This window comes from Periplaneta americana, chromosome 12 (assembly GCF_040183065.1).
Source record: "Periplaneta americana isolate PAMFEO1 chromosome 12, P.americana_PAMFEO1_priV1, whole genome shotgun sequence".
In the NCBI taxonomy this organism is placed as follows: Eukaryota; Metazoa; Arthropoda; class Insecta; order Blattodea; family Blattidae; genus Periplaneta; species Periplaneta americana.
In genome coordinates, this window is record NC_091128.1 from 49,476,957 (window position 1) to 49,498,807 (window position 21,851).

General features: G+C 36.6%; 1 protein-coding gene across 6 annotated transcripts in view; it reads right to left on the reverse strand.

The window, feature by feature from the left end:
- Positions 1 to 228: 228 nt before the first annotated feature.
- Positions 229 to 21,851, reverse strand: part of nej (nejire) — a 304,634-nt gene continuing 283,011 nt past the window's right edge. For 4 of the 6 annotated variants that reach the window (XM_069841285.1, XM_069841284.1, XM_069841282.1 and 1 more), the window contains 6 exons: positions 21,151 to 21,381; positions 18,440 to 18,559; positions 16,300 to 16,506; positions 8,695 to 9,027; positions 8,309 to 8,487; positions 229 to 4,694 (listed from right to left, as the gene is read on the reverse strand). In XM_069841285.1, the coding sequence (XP_069697386.1) occupies positions 3,272 to 4,694; positions 8,309 to 8,487; positions 8,695 to 9,027; positions 16,300 to 16,506; positions 18,440 to 18,559; positions 21,151 to 21,381 (2,493 nt within the window). In that variant the 3' untranslated portion in view covers positions 229 to 3,271. The remainder of the gene's footprint in view (positions 4,695 to 8,308; positions 8,488 to 8,694; positions 9,028 to 16,299; positions 16,507 to 18,439; positions 18,560 to 21,150; positions 21,382 to 21,851) is intronic. The other 2 variants (XM_069841283.1, XM_069841281.1) reach the window with 1 other exon arrangement.

Here is a 21,851-nt window from a genome sequence, read left to right on the forward strand (position 1 = left end):
TCCACTCAAGGAAATGCTATAGGAATCGTGCTATACAGTGCTGGCCTCAGTTTTATGTTTATATTTCTGAAAATGAATCTGAGTTATTTTCAGCACTGGCGGCAACGATCTAAAAGAAAAAGGATGAACATTCCTAAGAAAACATTTGATACAGGACTCCTCTACACTCACCTGGAACAGAAGAACGAGATTTCCAACAATAACTTTCAAAATTAACTACGAGGTATCTCATTTCTTGAAGATTTATTATAAAATCATCAAATGCTCTTTGACCGTAAACCTACAGAAGACAGCAATCATATATGTAAATTATTTGCAATTTATGTTTTTACAACTTGGACTTGTCCACTTTGCCGCATATTTGTTAAATTAATACCATGTTCATGTTGCAGCAGAGTGACCAGCCCAACTCACAATGACTCCCCCTTAGTCCTTTAAAAAATCTGAAAATGTGTACTATCATTTTTTCAAATTATCTTCCACGTAAGATACATTTCACTGCAGTTATGTACAAACTGAAGTTGGTATGCTGAATTTTTGTTACTTTTTTCTTTTTTTATATCTTTTTTTGTTTGGTCAACACTTTACAACTGTACATTGAGCGCTTCAAATAATGGTTTAGTAATATTATACTCCATTAATACTAAAACACTAAACATGCTAACTTTTATGGTTCTGTAATAAATAAAAGAATGTACTTTTCTGTAGGTATTGCACAGGTGGGTCAAAGACATCGGGAATTAAAAAAATTAAATAATAAAAAACTACATTCCTCATTTTGTGTGTACACCATACAGCACTTGTAAAACTGAAATAGGGGCAGAATTCTGAAGTGAGGTGGAATGTAAATGCTTATTTGTTATTAAATATATATAAAAATGAAATGGAGGGAACTGGGAACAAAAATATAACAAATCTGCCGCCTATTTCAGTTTCATGCCAAACTGTTTCATTCATAATGAGTGAAACACCAACAAATAATTATTTGCATTTCATAATTCTGTTAGTGCCCAATGCAATTGCTCAAAGCCAGTAGAGTGTAACTTGGGGTGCAAAGGAACGCCACCCCTTAAATAGCACCCACTCACTCTTTAATAAATAATGAGGTTCATTAATACAAACATAAAAAATATTACCAATCACAGTTGTCACAAACATTTAACAATTCAATGTACACAACCGCAACATCTTCCTGGCTCAAACCACGGTCATTTTTACGAGTCTTGCATTCCAAGTTACACCTTACATGTAACACAATGCACCCACCACTCTCCGTGCTACTAATGCAGTATTACTGGTAGTATGGACTGAACTGCAAAAGTATGCAAAGAAGCAGACTGACAAGACTGTGTTAGATTGGTGTACAGGGCTTGCTGGTTTCTATTCCAACGAAACCTGTTTCACTTCAATTCTAGAATGCACATTTTCTCAACAGAAAATGCCAGAATTACTTTTGTCCCAATAAAAACCACCTGCCATGCATCACAACCTTGTCCCACTGAGAAAAACGAAAGGTTATGTAGAGTAATATTTCTTCGCCCATCTTCAGCTTAATAACAATAATAATAGTAATAATAATAATAATAATAATAATAATAATAATAATAATAATAATAAAGTACTTGAGATCTTTCTTATACAATATAGAATAATTATGTTGATATCGTTAATACAAGGGGAGGAAAAAAAGAAAAAGAAAAAAAAAATGCATGACAGATTCTATAAATTTCATGTTGTTGAGAAAAACCATCACTGATTCTTTTCTGTATGTGAATATATATTATTATTTTCAAGTAGCTCGTCTGGTTTATTAATAGGTAAAGGGAAAAAACTTATTACTAAATCATCACGATTACAGTACATTGCCAAAATGTCTTTTCTTTTAGCACTTGTTCACTCACTCTTTTTACATGGGACAGATTAAGTAAGGAGGGAAGAAAAAGTTTGATTAAAAATGTAATGTATACTGAACCAATGTCACTGATGGCCATTAAAAAATCACTGAAGCTACCTACATAAGATGTCACTCATGTGAGTATAGGTTGTCAGCCTTGGTAAAATAAAAAATAACAATAAAAAATGCCTATAATACGTTGGACAAGGGGGCTGGGAGGAGGAGTAATTTCTACATCCTACAATACAACTTTGAACTTCCAAAGCTATTTATCAACTAACTATACAAATGTTTATCCTCTTCAAATTACGATAAATGTAAACAAGGTGTACCTTTAAAGAAAGAGCACACTGAGTTTATACGAAATAATTTTCATGTTGCATTCCATTGAGTTTGTAATGCTAACAATTATTGGTTCTATTATCTTGTGTAATGAACATTACTTCATTTTAAGCTATTTATTTCAATGTGTCCAATAAACGAACGTTCATTTCGCTTAGTCTCGTCTGGAGGTGTATTTCGTAAAATAAAATTAACAAATAGCACGTCAACTGTTGCACCACTATTATTATTACTTAGTTCTCAATTAACATATTTATCTTTTTTTTTTTTTAATATTTATTTCTATCATACTTGTTCACCACTACTTTGCACAAAGTCTGCACAAAAAACACAGCCTTGCTAAGCCAAATACTTGGATTGTTGTTGGTTTTCTTCCCTTGTTACTACACTTCTTCTGTCAGTTCTCCTCCATCCCACCCTTTCGGTAAGTGGCACCTTGCAATGTTGAGTGGTACTGGCATCGCTTGCACATTTATTTACACGAAACGAATAGTGACACAATAGGAGTAATACAAGTTACAGTAGCAGTCATCGTAGTGCTGAAGGGTAGTAGCAGAAAAAAAAAGAGTGACACTAGTGGTAGTGGTGGCGATGTGGATGGTGGTGACAAAGATGGTAAGTCGCCATTATAGTAATAGAAGAGAAGGAAAGATTTCGGCAGTGTAAGTCTTCTCGTTCGACATGATAATCTATTCAACCACAAATCTAGTCGTCTGCTCCACACCACTTTAAATTTATCAACATTCAACACACGAGATAAAGAGACGCAGGAGGGAAACAAGTTGATAATCGGATAAGAAATGGAGTCAACTTTACAATTTTTCTTGAACACAATATTTAGAAGTTTTTCTACACCACACACAATTTGTACAGAGACTTTCCTTCTCGTCATCTCTTAATACTTTTATATTAAATGACATGCCTTGATTTCCATCACTGCACAAAACTGCAACGAGGAAAATAGGTACGGCATTACTTTCACATAAAAAGATCCCCATAATTTAAGTACTCAGATATACATACACACGTCCACTACTACAACTGTTCCACGAATTTGGAAAGCTTGTCCTGAGGAGTCATTGGGGGTACATCGTTTGGGTCACTTCCCCCGGATGTGGGTCCTTGACCACTCGATCCTGTAGAGCCAGGCGGGGCTCCTGCAGGTGAAGGGTGATGAGGCATACCTGCCCCTGCACCATGCTGCTGTCCTGCACTACCCCCCGACAATTGTGAGAGCATCATTTCACTAGTACTTCCCAAGTCAGGTGGATGATGTGCCGGAGAGTGTGTAGGTGTAACATGCGGGGGTGGCGGATGGTGATGTGGGGACGGAACAGGTCCTGCACCCCCCCTTGGCGAAGGTACAGGCTGGTTTCGAGGTGAAGGTACAGGCCTAGGTGAGGGATTGGGTTGAGGGGATCGAATCGGAGGGGGAGATCTCACGGCCTGCATTAACTGCTGTTGCTGCTGGACAGAAATTCCAGCAGCCGCACCTGTTCCAGGTGGCGGGCCCATCATAATGGCTCCCGCACCCGCTCCTTGAGGTGAGGGGACAGGTGGTGGCGTAGGTTTCAGTCCAGGTTGCTGTTGCTGCAACACTTGCTGTGCCACTACTGTACCCGGTTGTTGTACATATTGCGTGGGCTCGAACCCAACACCAACACTAGGATAACTCACAAGATGACCTTGCTGCTGCTGCTGCTGCTGTTGTTGTTGTTGTTGCCTACTTGTTGGAAGCCTCTGTTGTTGAACATATGGAGGAGCAGGTGGCTGTTGAAACGGACCCGCTTGCTGCTGCTGCTGCTGCTGCTGTTGCCGCATGTTGATGAGTTGCTGCTTGTACCACTGCTGCTGCAACATCTGCTGCTGCTGTTGCTGGCCTTGCTGAGGTAACACAGAGCCCTGTTGCTGCTGCTGCTGTTGCTGACTCAGCATGGCCTGCATCTGCATTCGACCCTGCTGCTGCTGCTGTTGCTGCTGTTGTTGCTGCTGCTGCAACTGCTGCTGCTGTGGTGACATCATGTGTTGCAGCTGCTGCTGATGCCCCGCACCCGCCTGTCCCTGCTGCTGGGCAGCCTGTTGAGCCTGTTGGTGCTGGTACACCTGACGCTGCTTGATGAATGCAGCCATCAACTGAGGATTGCTTTTCAATATCTGAAGGATTTGTTGCTGCTGTTCAGGTGTATTAGGGGATTTGAGCGTCTGCAGGAGTTGCTGAAGTGCTTGTTTCTGCAATGCAGACCCCCCAGTTCCTGGCATGCTACCTCCACTTGTTGGTGGAGGTCTGATGTTGATCGGAGGAATTGGCCCGCTGATATGACTGCCAGTCAACATGCCCTGCTGAGTAGGCTGCAAGTGCGGTGGCTGTGGAGGCTGCTGTTGTTGCTGCTGCTGAATTGCTTGAGGTGTAGTTTGGCGCAGACCGGTGTTCTGAAGAGTTGCGTTTGGAACATACCTACTACCAAAACAATATCTTAGAACATTATCTGAAAAAACTGTATCGCTTTTTTCATAGGTAACATCAGACCTTCCCAACTAACATCGATTGCTGCAAATAAATTAAATACAAAGAAAATCTTGACTTTTTAAACAAGGAACACTTGAAAGGATACAGGAAATACTCAATAATGCTATATAAATGTACACAAATGACAGTAAGGACAATTATGGACATACTGGTAGTGGAAGAATGTCATAATGAAAACGACAGCATAACTTACACTTATCAAAGTATCAAAGTTCACTCTTAGCTGAGAGACTACAACATGTTCATAATGTGTGCATACGATTCATCTGCAATACTCGTAAATTTGACCATATAACACCTTCCCTCCAGTTATTTTCATGGGTGCGGCTGAAGGAACGAAGAACAATACATTCACTGTCTCTTCTATTTAGAATCATGCATACTTCTACTCCGAATTATCTCTTATCACGCTTTCAATTTCTTACAACTCTTCAAAACCGGCATCAAGCACTTCTTTCTATCCCTCATCATAGAACGTCTTTATACTTATCCTCATACACTGTAGAAATACCTCACATCTGGAATTCGTTACCTAATGACGTCAGGGACTGCCAGACCTTATCACAATTCAAAATTAAATTGAAAAATTTTGTCTTATTAAACACTTTTTAGGTATTGCTAGAAGTGTTGATTTGTGTTTTTTTTATTTATTTTTTTTTATTTTTTACTCTAGATTAAAATTGCAAGTTTCTTGTTTATGTTAGTTAATTAGTTAGGATAAATTAATTATGATATGTATCACTCATTTAAAGTTTGTGTGACTGCAACCTGCGTATATTTTTGTGTGGCTTTCCTTTTTATTTTTTTATTGTATTTATATTTCTGGTGGTGTTGAAGAGAAGCCTGATGGCCTTAACTACACCAGAATAAATAAATAAATAAAATTTAATTGATAAAACCAGTACGAATATAATAAAGGAGTTTGGGAGATTGAAACCATATTCTGACTTGCATATTTTGTGGATACCAACAGATATGGAATTTGTGGAAATGAATTGGCGGACAGTGACAGAAACTTAGAACAGGAATCTGATGTATCTGGAAATGCAGATATGACGTTAAGTTAAATATGAATTAAAGAAAAAAGTTACGAGTACACTCCCCACCCTACAAAATAACTTGTACAATGTAACAGAACATGGAAAATCCATAAATATAAACATAACGGGAAATAAACTACCTCATCAAGATTCAGAACTGGATATCTACAGTCAATGAAAATAATTTATCAAGTAAAAATTCTCCACATCTAAAATAAATGCTGTAGTAAAGCAGCAACAGCTATACATATAATGAAATGTGTTCTGAATTATCTAATTTAAGTACCTAACTATTTCTTTAAATATTTGTGTTTTTCATTGATGCATTGATCCAAACTGCACTGTAAATTAATTTAAATAGACAACACATTATGTAATAAACTAAATGGTGACCATTCTTACGGACTGCACTGTATTTACTTTACTTGATTAATAGATGAACAGTAATTTATTTTTATGGAACAGTAGATTTGGATACTAGGAGACAGGCCTACAATCATCCTTATTTTCTTCATAATTAATTAATTATACATTTTGTCCTTAGGTGTTTAATTTGCTGAATCCAGGAAGTGTTGGTTGGTTGGTTGGTTGGTTGGTTGGTAGCCAATGCTCTGGTATCATGGCAATGAAGCCATCAGCCACCTTGCAGTCCAGTATTTTCTGTGATGTTGAGATGAACAGGTAAAGCTTCGTAACTTTTCAGGTGGTGCATATCCATGATTACGTCCTTCCCACATAACACACAACTGGGTGAGAGGGAAATGCTGATTCTATATAAATGAGCTGCCAAACAATCATGCCTGGTCAGACGGTGGAAGGCTGCCACTGCTGAATTTCTTGGTTCTTTAGAGATGATGTTTAAATTTTGAAGGAGGGGTTCCCATGATTTATCTTTATTCTGTTCAAAAATATTTGTTTGGATTTTTTTTTATTGAATTTAACAGAAATAAATATTTTTTTGAGTAATATGGTTTTGTATTAAGGTGCAGCCTTTCTTAGCCAGTTGATCCGCCAATTCATTATCTGCAATGCAGCACTCTGGCTGGAACCCATTGGAGAACTATTTCCTTGCCTAGTTTTTGGAGCTGTGTGGCCTGTATTAATTCAGCAATATTGACTGCAGATGATGTAGGAATTCAAAATGAACTTTTGTACATAAGTGCACACTTCAAGACACTTCCTGAAATAATGACCAAACTTGAAGAATGTGGTCTCCATATGACTACAACAGTGGATTTGTTGAACACTGTGACAACCTCTTTCAACAAATTACCAGGACCAGTGTGGAGAATTCTGACAGAGAAGATGAAAAAACTGAGAAACGAAATCCAGGTTTGGAAACAGTGAAATTCTGCAAAGCGAGTCCCAGACTGTTCAGAATTACACAGTTAAAGAAATGGCAGCTTTTAAGTATTGTTCCCTAAATTCACGTGAAGCTGAAAAAACATTTCCTCTTTATAAGAATATACTTGCTGATAACTGAAAAAGATTTACATCTGGAAATTTGGAGAAATACATTGTAATCTATTGTAATAAATAAGAATTAAATGTAATGTAAATGTACATTCTCCAATATATGGGCGAAACTTGTTGTAAAATAAAATAATTTAGTTTGTGCATATTTTCACGATTTATAGTGCATATAAATCCGCAGCCTATTAATTACAGAACACATCCTCCCTGAAAGCTAAAGTTAATTTAGATTTTATTACGAGAGACTGTAAAATACTAAGAACACCCCTAAGAAGATGGATAGAGATCGTAACTGATCACTGAGGTCACTAGCTCATAATATATTTTATGCTCGACCATGCCGAAATGTAGTAATTATACACCTGGTAGGAGTCCTTTAATGGACCTCATTAAAGTTCAGGCGTTCCACCAATCAGAAAATACCATTGTAGCAATATGAAAGTGCAAGTATCGATTATTCTCGGATATGCAATCGAAAGACAACTAGCGCGAGATTTCACCAATTGCACAATAAATCACTTATATTTGAAATAAAGTCAGTTCTGTTACTATAATAATTAGCGTTAATTGTAAATAATATTCAAATAAATTCAATTTGTCATCTCGTTTTTCAATGTCTAATTCAATTTCAAGGTTATATCAAAATTAATGTTTATTTTAGTCTCTAGATTATATCAAGGTCAATGTCGACATTTGTTTCTCGAAAAAAATCAATACTTTCGCGTCTGTGCACATCTCACAATTTACGAGGTATTGCACAAGGTCAGTTCCGCTCCTCAGTCACATAAGAATAACATGAATATTTATGAATAATTTCAAGTTAGAAATATGGTCGAGCATAAAAAGTCATATGAAACTTGACTATAATGGTAATTCAGACGCTCGTATGAAAATTATGAAACTCGCGCTCGTTTCATAAACATACTCACGTCTTAATTACTACCATTATAGGCTCGTTGCATAATGTACTATATTAAGCCTAAGATAATTTAAATTATAGATAATTGCAAAAAATATATTAAATACACGCACCTCCACTGGTCTAGCGTTGGAATTAAGTGTGCATTTGATGGACCAATTGGACCTAATGATGGCCGCTGCATCTGTGGTGGTGGCATTACTTGAGGTTGTCCCCCTATTACACTAAGGGGAGTTACCTTTCCAGCATAACCAGTGTGAGGAGCTTGTTGCCGTGCTGCTTCTTCTTGAACCTAATGAGTTAAGAAAAAAAGTTCATTTTGATTACAGACGAACACAGGAGTTGCTTATGCTCAACACTGAACAATAAGAAATTAATAGGCAAAGAAAATAGATTATCAGTATGGCATTATTCATGTTACACTCAATCTGTAATCTCGGAAATGTGAAAAAAGATCTGTTTCAAGACAGAAGTATTGTAATGGAACTGGTCAACCAACCTGCTTAACAACTTGCAGTACATTGGCTGGTGGAGTCTGTGTTCCAGGCTTGCTGCCAGCAGGTTGGTGGGGCGCCTGAAGACTGACCATGTTGCCTGCACCAGGTTGACCACTCATTACATTAGCTTGCCCAACTGCTCCACCTCCTAGGACACTACCTGGTCCACCTGCACTTGAATTTCCAGGCAGAGCACCAGATGGCACAGTGGAACGAGTGTTCATTACTGCCATACGTCTCCTCAACAACTGAGCCTGCTGTAACCTCTGTTGTAGTTGCTGCTGCTTTAATTTATGCTTGATATTCAAGCAGAATGGCACAGGACATTTTGTTTCCTAGAAACGAAAAACTTATCTAAGCACGGGCAGAACGTTTTAAATTAAAAATATCATTCACCTTTCTTCCTCGTTGGTGTTGAACATCATTTGGGCAAATCGTAAAACAGTGAACGCTAAGCTCCGCCCACGACCCCTTCCACTTTTCCCCTACAAGCTCACTACACACTCTAGCGGGAAAGAGTGGAAATAGGGGTTTAGAGTTGGGGTGACATCTAGTGGAGGAAAGTGGAACAAAAAGAGTGAATGCGGCATCTACGAAGCAAAAGAGGAACTTCGTCCTGTCACCCTCTCTCTCTCTCTCTCTCTCTCTCTCTCTCTCTCTCTCTCTCTCTCTCTCTCTCTCTCTCTCTCTCTCCAGCTTCTCCTCCTCTGCTTCTTGCTTCCTGTCTCTCTCGTTTTTGTTTTCTTATGACTTCGCAGGGACTAGTATTCGATCCGAGTATCTTCCTAATGAAACGCAGAAATGCACGCACGCTTTTTGGTCATGCTTTAGACCTCTCGGCTACCAAGGCGAGTTGGTGGTAGAAGGGAAAATGAATCTATTTATGTTCAAGGGAAGTGCCATAAAGTATTGCAGGGAATGGCGCGGGGGACAATGACCGAATAGCGTGGGTAGAAAGTGGCGGGCTTGTGAATTTAGCTTGGTAGGGGTTGACTTCGGGGAGTGGCATAAGTGTTAACGCACACTGGCAGAGCTTCATTGTGTCCGTGTCCAGCTTTGTGTACAGACAGAACCACGTGTCGTGTTGAGCCATACCGAAGACGTGTACTTCTTCCTCAAATTGTACAGGGAGAATTTGAAGAGCAAACGAGGCTCTGGTGACTATTGTTAACTTCGAGGACAGTGCAAAATTAACAGGTGAGTGTTGTTTAATGAAAAAAACCACATTACATGTGATTGTCTAATGCGCCCTAATTTGGTTGTAGGGCATTGTGTTGTGTTAGTACATGTGGTTGTCTAATGCGCCCTAATTTGGTTCTATTGTGTATTAGTACGTGTTATGAAATACGTGCCAGGCGGTAGGCAGTGATTCACCAAAGCGGGACAGATAGTAGAGAGAGAGAGAGCAGGTGAGCGAAGTGCCGAGTGGCGAGAGTGGGGATAACTTTCCCTAATTGGCGTTTGCTGTTTCACGATTTATCCCATCATTTGGCTCTAATATACATGCTGTGATATTCGAAACATTTCATATTTTCTCAGCAACATTTGCCAGCCTGAAGAATCCCAATTTAATACCCCCCCCCCCCCTCCCAAAAATCAGAGGCAGCAAGAAGAGTCGTAGTAGAAGTAACAAATTGTCACTCATGTTGAATTCTGATGATAAATAACTTCTCTAGTTGAGAACATCGTTAAATAAACAGCAATACCAGCTGCTGCCACTGCCACCACTACCACCATACTACTCCCACTGCTGCTGCTGAATTAATCTGACAATCTGAGCAATTTTAAGTCTGAGCACACCAAACAGCTGAAACCTTACTGCTGCCAATAAATAAATAAAAAGAACTTTTTCTGTAGAGATGGACAAACCATATCCTATTATCGTTCATTATTGCTTGCCTACTCCTGAAAGGCTCGCTGCAAACATACGTACCTATCAAGGCCAAATGACACATCTACTGAGAACACAAGAGATTCCTACATTCCACTACCTCTCATTCTCGAATTAATGGAGATCAATATATGAAGTGTAGCTGTCACTTTGCTGTAAGTAGATTAAACTACTAATTAGTAGGAAGGACAGTATGTTAATGATAAAACAAGTGCAGGTTGGATAAATTATTATCAGGTATAGGTCATTTGTTATCTCGTGAAACAAAATGCTTGTATGCGCCATAGCATATAGTAAGAATCTTATAGTGGGGGTAAGCGAGCTTGCTGGTTACAAATGGGAGCAATGGGAGGGAGGGAGGGAAGCTTCTCAGTCCACTTTCTTCTTCCCCTGATGCGCAGAAAGGTTTCACGAGATAACGAATGGCCTATATCAGTGATGTCAAATGATGCCCACAAGAGCAAGCGTGCGCTTTAGAGCCTAGGAGAGCCTGAGCGCTGTACAGCGGAAAGGAAAGACACAGACGAAAGAGGTGGTATATGCCGCTTGGTCGAGCTATATTCAGGGATGGCCAGCACTGATTCAATGGATAAAGGGAAGAGAACTTTTTAAAACTGTATCCATGTTAATTTTTAGATTTGTCTGAGAAGTATAAGTGCATTATAACAATGTACGTTTTAATTTTAATGCTCATTTTTCACAAGTTTGCCTTTTTATTCAAAAGGAATATTTTCTCAACTATTTTACAGAAAAGTGAAATTTTCAGATATGTTTGTTTAGATAGCCTTACAGGTACTAAAACAATGTTTTCGTAAATCTAATACATCGTAAATACGTATTACTGAAGATAGTGTATTAAAATGTTTGAAAATATTCGCATGGAAAATGCTTGTAAGGAAATTAATTAACAAAGCAAATACTGTTAAATCACAAACAAAAGATAATTATGTGTCTATGTGTTGGTAAAAATCAGCTCTATAGCGTCAGCAGATTTCGAGATAATTTAATATTCTGATAACAGAAAGTTGAGCACCAATATCACCTAAAAGCATAATGCGATAAGAGTTTTATTATGTAATATTAGTTACAGTTAAAACATATGCCTAGACAACTTTGCTTTGTACTATAATATTGTTTTGATTACTTTTATAAGGCTAAAGATACCATCAATATCAATTTCAACTTATGTCATATTCAGGGTCTTTCTTTGGGATAACACTTTCTTTATGAATGATGTGTTTAATTCACTTAGTACAGTATCGTTGTAGTTATTATGGAATTTGTGTGAATATTCCTTCTTTACTCTTTATTATGTTATTAACGTTTAAAACACAACTCAATATTAGGCTAAGAAATAGGTGTTAGTACTTTTGTTTTACAGACAATATAGAAAATAACAAACAGAAAGAAGCCATATAAAAATAACGACATAAAATTTCACGTTCCGTTTGAAGTTTGTGCATCACTGTTTTCTTAATCCAACAGGCTGCTTATTCCTCCTAGCATACCTAGAGCTTAATGCCAGCGCACGAAGTCAAGGTCAGAAAAATGCGCTTGCTTTGACATCACTGGCCTATATGAACATTAACTATATTTAGTACACATCTGTTCCAAGTGTTCGGTATTAGAATAAATTTGGATCACAATAATGGTATAAAAAACATAACACCATATTTACTCGAATATAATACACACCTACATTTTTTTTATTCTGGGAGAAAAAAATACTGGCGAATATAATACACACCAGTGTCAAAAACCATTCAATATTAAAACTGTACTATCAAGACAGGTTATATAGGCATGTTTACCTCTAGCTATATATCACATTCATCCTCACTTGCAATATTACAACTGCAACTTCTGGTCAACAGGTCTGGGTTGATGTCAGAAACACTGACTAACCTCATGCCACACTTATATGACTAATTAATTACCGTAGTATTATTATTATTACTGGTAAAAATCTTTTGATTTATTTTTAAAGACGAATGATCGTTCACTTACAATAAAAGGAGAAAGTGTCATCAACTAATTACCGTAGTTAAAAATAATATTCGTATTAATAATGATTGTCGTCAAAAACCGACAATTACGAATGAAAAGCGAGCAAAAGACAAGAAAACGTGAACCCGCAATAGCTGTTTCAGTCAGCAGTTCCCTACCATATCTCGTAGCATAAATAGAGTATTAATTTAAATTTTTTACACAGCTATCAATAGTGACAATTCTTAAAATTTGATTTTAAGGTAAGCTTAATACAAAAAAGGTTACAGTGTAGGTCGAATCTGATCAGCATGGGGGAAGTAAAGAAGTTGGGCTGGATGGTAGATGTCAGTATAATCCTGTGTACCTAACTAATACTGTAAAAAAGAAAAAAAAAATTGGGGAAATTAATTATCCGAAAAGAACCACAACAGTATGACATGCCTTATACACAATAAGATAAACAATAAATACAAATTGAAAATGTGAGGTCAAACCACTTTAAGTACAGAAGAAAAAAAACTTTGGCTGAAGGGTTACTGATGTATAGTCTGACCATCGGATCTGTGCCCCCGTAAGATATGCGAACTGAACCCTAATTCCTTCTCAGCCTCGGTAATTCATCTCTCTCCCTGCATTCCTATCACTCTCTTTTCTAGCTCTCTCCCTTTCTGTCCCCCACTACTCACAATTTTGGCCTTCTTGCGGGACAGTTTACAATATTTTCACTTGCAGTTCACTGTTGTCAACTCAACATGAATACTGTAGCACGGAGTGGCGAAAGAAATATTATTAAGCAAGTACGTAATAGCATTTTGCGATGAAGAGAAAAATCCTATAAATCAGGCAATAAAAAGAGCAACTGATATCACAGGTGAGGCTTATTTTATTTCAATTGAATATGTATTAAAATTACTTACTTAACTAATACTAATAATAAAACATTTTATGTAATTTATATAGACAGGTCAGAACTCCTAATAAAGAAAATCAGGAAAGGGGGAGTCCGTGCAGGAGATGAAAAGCTAGAATCACCAGAGAAGAACAGACCAAGGGAACTTTTAATTATTGTAGATGATATGAACTGATGTATTTTAAGAAGAAAGATACAAGAATTTTTTTACCGTTCACAAAGAAGTTCCAACATTGAATTACTGAAGCTTGCGAAAGAAGCAATAATTTCCAAGGTTGGAGAGAAAAACTACGGGAAGTGATTCGAGACATGGGATTTAGGTTTAAAAAATGTAGAAATACAAGATATATTTTGATTGAAAGAAATAATATTGTAGCATGGAGGGCCAGTTATTTATGACACCATTTGATGGAAGTTTGGCAACATCCCTATTCGGCAAGGTTCGTGGCCTGCTGTTTAACGTGGTGGGAGGAAAGCAGGTGGAATGGAGTGAGTACAGGCATTAACTTTTCCAAGAATGACGACAGCGCTGAAGGGGCACAGATCCGATGGTCTGACAATATGCAAATGGGATTTCATGCTGAAAGATAAGGATATTAGGAATGTGGTTCAGAGCTATCTAAACAGGATAGAGAGAAAGATACACTGGCAACTGACTTGAAAAGGACTGGTTTCCTTGGTAGAAACAATGAATTAAGTGTCATGTTGATGAAAACATAAAACGGGGTCCAACCAATTAATGTTATTAATTATGACGAGGCTAACTTCTCAGGCGACCTAAGCTAAGTTAAAAGTTATTGTCAAATGAGTTGAACATCCAGAATGGATAATCGATTCGTCAAAAGGGTAACTAACATTAGGTATCAGCAATGGCTGATCACAAAATGCTTCCTCCATTTACAGTGTACAAAAATTAGGCATCTCTATGACACATTGATGGGGGGTATAACTGGTTCTGACTACAACAGAAATACGAGCAGACTGTTTGATATGTGTATGTTTCAAAGATAGTTCACTGGTATACTATTCCATTTAAAATGAAGACCTGAAGGACCGAAATTCTTAATTGGTGATAATTAAGCTGCGGATTTATGCCTATATGCCTATTTTAATCCTTAACCTAAAGGCGGAAGATTTTAGGTTACATATCCATTTTAAGACATTGTGAGCATTATATGCGAATTCTATAGTGACTATAATTGCCTATTTCACTAGTAAATGCCTATTTGCTTATAAATGCCTAAAAGTTGCCTAAATATCTGCATTATATATTATAATTACTTGAATTTACTGACTATTCTATCGATATTTTTTTTGAATCTGTACTTTGTTTCTTTTTTATCTAGCAGAGGGAAGTGATATAGAACTATCGATAATTCTGTGTGTTACGCTTTACTGCCAGCAGAGCGCAGAGAAATCGAATAATTTAAAATCAACCAATAAGAAAAAATGTATTTCGAAAGCCGCATGAATCATTGTGGTAGTTGACTAGGGTAGTTGTTTTAAACTGTATATCCATTTTGTGAGTTTGTGAATTGAGTATGGAGTTGAGATTTCTGCTGTAATACGTGAAGTATACCATGGAGATATGCCAAAGCAAAAGTCATCAGAAGCACTGATGGATCCCTGAAGTATTTCCCCATCACGTCATGTGAAGTGGAAGGGAGTTTCTCCCAATTTAAGAACATTCTTACACACAATAGACATCAGTTCTCATTACAACATTTGGGCGAATATTTAATTATTCACTGCCATAATGACATTCCTATAGGAAGTAGTGTATTGTATAATGCTACGCTATTGTCGTGTTAGCCATTGAGAATTAGAAATTTGTTAGTGCCTTTTTAAATGCCTATTTTGTCTGCCTATTTCAAGTGTTTTTAGTGCCTAAAAATCCCAGCTTGATAATAATTAGTCTAGCTATATTTCCCTACATACTATCAAACTGTGGGAGAAGTATAAAATGTGCGATTTGTAATTTTACCATCCAACATAACTAGTTTGTGTTAACCACTTAACATAGCATTTTTTCCCACTCAAATCTGCTTGGAGGAAAGTTCTGGACGAGTGAAAGCAACACAAGAGAGATATAGTTCCGAAATCAGAATTTCCTTGTCTCCTTAAACAAGCATTTGACCATGTTGCTGATTGTAAGGCAAAAACAATATAGTTTCAAACGCAAGTATGTTCCTTTTTGCCTACAAAAAGTTCTCTGTCTCATTGCAGATGATGATAGTGATGATTCACAGAACATGACAAGTCTTGGACAGAAGATTTTGTAGATAATTTAAAAAAGGTTTGTATAGAGGAAGCAAGTAAGAATACAGAACCATCAAGAGTAATTTGTAAAGACTTGTTTGAATTTTGTGCCAGGTAAGGGAGGGTCATGACAGATCTTGAACAGCACTGTACAGCAGCAGAGATTACAGTTAGGGTTGCCAACCCTCCCGTATTTCCCAGGATCTCCAGCATTTGTCCCTAATTTTTAACAGTTTCCCGGCTCCCACATTTTTCTCCCTTATTTTTGCATAATGTAAAAATCATTATTCTAAACATTTGATTTTGCCGTGTATGAGGATTGTTTATATAATGAATTTTGTTGTTCAAGAGATGCATTGAAATGTGCAGTCTTTGTAGAAGGTAATGCTTGCCAGAAATGGGTTTTAGTGCTCACTAGTTTAAAATTACACAATATTAAATATTAAAAATTCAGAAAAACTGTCTAGAAGATTTGTTTCTAATTTGTTTAAACATATATAATGTTGTCAATTTTAAATTAGTAACAACAGTATAATCAACAACCTCAACATCACTCACCTGACAATGCTTGGCATGATAGCAACACAGTGCAATAAGCTGCTTGCAAATGGGACAACCACCATTTGTTTTCCGTTTGCAGATCTTCGTGTGTTGAACGACACGTTTCATCTTTTGACAGCTGGGTAGGCGACAATTGGCATCACGACACTGGCATGCATGTACCAAAGACTGAATACAACGCTGGATTGACTGTTTTCTTGCTTCCTAAGAAATAATAAGGAACATTTCACACAAACACCCTTCACATTTAAAACAGGTGAATGGCAACTTTAATAACTAGGTAGACTTATGTTTTGTAAATTAAGTTATCAGTGCACGAGATGATTTATCAACAATAATCTCACTAGAGGTTTTGATTTATCTAGAGAAAATCAAAACTCGAGTGGGATTTAATTGACTATTACACGATTAGAAGAAAGTATATGAAGATTAGAAGTAACGAAGTACTCCAATACAATAAAATATTAATTGACTTACGAAAATACAAAACTGTCTTCAAATTTGTACTATCTCAACATTATAAATATTACGCTAGTAGATGGCAGTAGTGTGTTATGAATAGCTGTTTTCTTATCAGCTGTGCCAACTATGGAATCTTCATTGAACTCTGTGGATGGTTACTGGTCAAGAAGGCTTTGTTGATTCAGTTTCATTTTTATTAAAACAGTTGCATTCCACTTCAATTATCCCGATCCCAGTAATCAACGTCACTTGACAGATGATTTTCAATAAATCTTAGTATTAAACAATCTCTGATACGTGACTATTCATAATATCATATAGCAGAAGCTACAACATAAGCTAAATAATATAAACTAATGTTAGAAAAGTTTTAATTAGGGATGATGAAATAAACAAGAAATGTTTTAATTAATGATGATGACATAAAAAATAAACATGAATAATTTTAAAAGAAACAATTATTGAAAGTAGGTACAATTTTCAAATTTGAATGTTTTAGTGGTTGGTGGTTCAGTTGACATTATATTGGACGTGTGCGTAAAAGAAGTGAACTCGGTGATGTACATGGTGTATCCCTCGACTTATTCAGGATTTCCGAATGGTGCTCTTCATTTATTTGTAAATAGGTTTCAGGGAAGATGCATAGCCATGACCAGTGATCTTTATTAATTGTTGTTCTTGAATGCCAATGTGAGTCATATTTGAAAGTGCTGTGCATCGACTGGAGTAGTTTGTAATTTTCTGTTTTTTTGAAGTCCAGACCAGTGCAGTTTGAAATGTTGGTAAACAAAGAAATAAATGCTAGGGACGCGATAAAGTTGTGCGATAAGCAGCCATGATTGGTTGAAAGACGTCCTTTCGTACCGTTTTATTGGTCAAAAGTAGTGTGATGTAGTAAAAGTGTAATAGTCAATTTAATTTATTTTGCAAAGTTTAATAAAATAGTGCACTTCTACTTAATTATGTTTAAAGTAAGTATATTTTCAATATGTTATTACTTATTTGACTGACATTCTATACAATCAATTAAATTTGAGTAGGCTGTAAGTATGAATCGAAATCAGTCAGGCTACAAATTTGACAGAAATGCACAAATGATTCTTTTTAAAACAGAGTAACTTGAAAGATGATTACTGTCCTAAGACAGGTCTGAGCCTCACAAGTGATACCAACAAGGCACCATTTATGAGGCAACTAGGCCAGGGAATAATGGAATAGGATGGCCAGTTCCTTTCCCCCTCCATTGCATACATCGCCAATTAGCTACATATTCACTAATCAGACTTCAGATTCATACAAACAATTGTTCTTCCTCTGATACATATCGTCAACTGAGATGTACTGGCTGATAATAGATGTATATATCAGCCAGAACCTCAATCAGAGGCACATCTACTATGGCTATACAATAAACTGCAATTTTATGGATATGTAGTGATGCATACTTTTCACATACAAAATTATGTTACATACACTACTACTAATTGCTATAATGTTGCTCTCATGATTTGCAATGAAATTCCCAAAACATTCTTACAAGCTGGAACTGTAACTCCATATACCGTACATAACAAATGAAATATAAACACACAAAGATAATCTACCAAAGGCTAATATGACTTGCAAGAGCAGATCATTATGCAAAATAATTATCTGTTTAACACGTTATACATACCTGTGGATTTGCTTGTTTTTGATCTGATGGTGATGACCCATCATCCAAATCCAGTCCCAATTTCTCCATCTTATGTGGATGACCATCCTTCTCATAGCACTGTACACAAAGGTCGAAGTCCTAAGGGAGGAAGGTGAACAAATATAATAACGAACAAATAACAGTAACGAGAATTCTAAGTAATATTATTCTATAACTGATTTATACAAATAAATATTTTTGTTGACTCACACAGCTAAAAAAAACACACATTCAATCAATCTTACTGTGTACTGTAGTGAGATGTAGAATCATAATATCGTTGAAAATGCTGATTTCACATATATGAAGGATAGAGGAAAAAACGACCAAAGTCACAATTCTCTTAAGGGTAATATGATCTAATTCAGTATATTACTGTAAAATGTATTGCAGTTTTTAATGATAAAGTAGGAAAGGATGACTGTATCCATGGTGTTAATTCTCCTTTACCAGTTTTTATAACAAAACACACAAATTTTACAGTAATATACTGAATTAGATGATGTCATCACCCTTATGAGAATTGTAACTTTGATCGCTTTTCTCTGTACCCTTCATATGTGTCTTCTCGTCATTGCAATTGTGTCACAAGATAAAAGGCATTTCACTCAGCAGAACATGGTGTCCAAAAACAAAGACAGTTAATAGTTTATTATACTTAAATACTTATTAACAATGTACGCTAATTTTATATGGCTCTGATTCCAGCACCATTTGGCATCTGACACTGGCTGTCAAATGTAGAAAACACATGTCAGTGATCTTGAGTGGCTTTGTGTATGACATTGCGTATGTTGCCAGTAAAGTGACAAATATATGCAGTTTCTTTAGTTTTATTAAGTGTGGCATCAGAATTTGCAGTTACCTATCATGTTATCTCATGATTGTGACTTTTAAGTAAAACTGGGGTCACGCGATTTCAATTAAGAAATATTATACATTTTGCAAGGCATATCAATCTGTAATTGAAAGACTTGAAAGAAATTATTAATTTACATTTCATTTAAAATTGGTTTAGCTTGGTTTTATGAGGGCTGGACCCAGGACGAGTATGTACAATTTGGCCCAATATGCGTCCTTTATATGCAATAATTGTCCAAGTCCAATAGGTGGATTCGGTGTGGCATTCGTGAATCCGAACTGACAGGTGGGCTATCCTGCCCCAGTCCCTATCCTGATAGAACTGGGTCCCATTTCGCGAACGAGTAGCTTGACAAACAGCAGGAGCCTAGAGCCCATATATCAGCTTCAGAAACCCATACTACCTCTAAGACTTCACCATCTTTACTATTATATATGACAGATGAAATGAGACAGAGAGGTGGAGTGTGTTGGTGGAATGATAGAGCAAACAGGAGTACCCCGAGAAAAACCTCTGCAACGTCTGCTTTGTCCATCACAAACTCCATCACGACTGGCTGGCGATCGAACCTGAGCCGCCTGGATGGAAGACTAGCACACTGTATTTGTAACATTTTCAATTCATTTTTAGGTACAATTTTACTATTTTGATTGATTTCTTTCTTATTATGTGAGTTGATATTATACTGGATTTTGTTTTGGGAATTAATAATTTCGGAAATCCCTCCTGGAGTCAAGCAATAAACTTCTCTACCATGCTATGGCAGCACACACAAAGCAAGGGCCCATTCACAATGAAAAGTAAATTCAAATTCAACGCGAACATAAAAGTTTACAGTTAGGCTATTTAATGGATCCATTCGTAATGACTTACATAAACATTGACAATAACCTTACATGCTAATGAGAGAGTTTGCAAACTCCAAACTTTCATGTTCAGTAGACCTGGTAGAGTGTAAGAGAAGGCCCCATAGCCTTAACTCTGCCAGTATAAATAAATAAATAAATAATAACAATTATTATATTATTGTTTATATGATTGAGAAAAAACACAATCCCAATGCATAGGAACAAGAGAAGACTGCCTCAAATGCATTCATTTGATAAGAAATTCATCATTTTATTTTCGAAGACATTATTGTCTTTATATCAAAACACACAAATCATAATATAAAAATAATTTATTAAAAGAAAATATATGGGAACAAATAGCTCATGAAATGAAATCTAATGGTAGGTTTTAATTATGATAATAATATAGTCCCTATCTTTCCACATTATGGCTGTGTGAAAAATAAACTTTGTAGGTTAAATATTATTCGTACAAGTTATTTTCTTTCCTTTCATGTGTGGAACAAAGAATATTTACAGCATCAAATGTAGTACACTATATCACAAGCTAATACCGTTTGTAGGAACATAAATTGCAGTGCTATATTGTCATTCATCATTGAAGCATCCATTTTTATATGAGACACTCTTCAATTATTGTTTTGTTTTGATGTTAGCGTTCAACTGGCATTGTGAATGGCAAAGTGAAACTTACGTTCATGTCATACGTTTATGTCTGGCATTATTGTTAATACTTTCATTGCGAATGGGCCTTCACACATCTCATGTCCATGTTGTTCAGTACAAACAAAAATAAATTTTTATTACCTATTTCAAAACTAGATTGCTTTTGGAAGAAAATTTGCTTCCTCATACATTAAAAATTTTCATTTTTAAACTTCTTTCTTGCTTCATATTTATAATATTCCTTGAAATACCTTGGCATTATTTTATCTAGTCAACAAAATGTGTAACAATTTCAAATGGACAATACTTACATCACATACTGTGCAATGATACCGAGTCTCCACATGGCCCTTACAGTTGTTACAGGTATAGACGAACCTGTCCTGGCCCTGGTTATGAAGTTCATACAGCATTGACATAGATGAAAATTTGGCACGTCGTAATGATGAAAACTCGTAATGTCGTTCACGTGCCATTGTTAAAAATGCATCACGTCCATCCATCAGGTCACAATTGATGAATGGATCAGGATCTTGAATTGGCTGTGGGAAGGCAGAGAAAAATGCTGCTTTAAGTGGTCTTTCATGTTATTATATGCAATAACTTTAATGCCTTTGAATATAAATAAAAAAAACTGCAGTACTGAAAACAACAATAGGTCGATGACCTATCCAAGTACAGTGATTAGTCAGCGTTGGTACGTTTAACCAAAGGTCCCGGGTTCGATACACAGCCCCGGAATAATTTTCCCCTCGAAATTATTCAAATCAACTTTACACGGAGTTATGCCTGAAAGCTAGATTTGCACAATATACGTCATTGTTCGTTAACAGAAAACCACAATTTAAGTCACACAGAGTTAGTGTGCACTCAATGCTGGTTGCTTGATGGTTGTCAGCCCCCATTGAGGTCTGTGGATATAGAGGGAAAAATTGGATCGGTGTCTGGTAGAGTTCCCGGGTAGCTCAGTTGGTAGAGCATTGGTATGTTTAACCAAAGGTCCCAGGTTCGA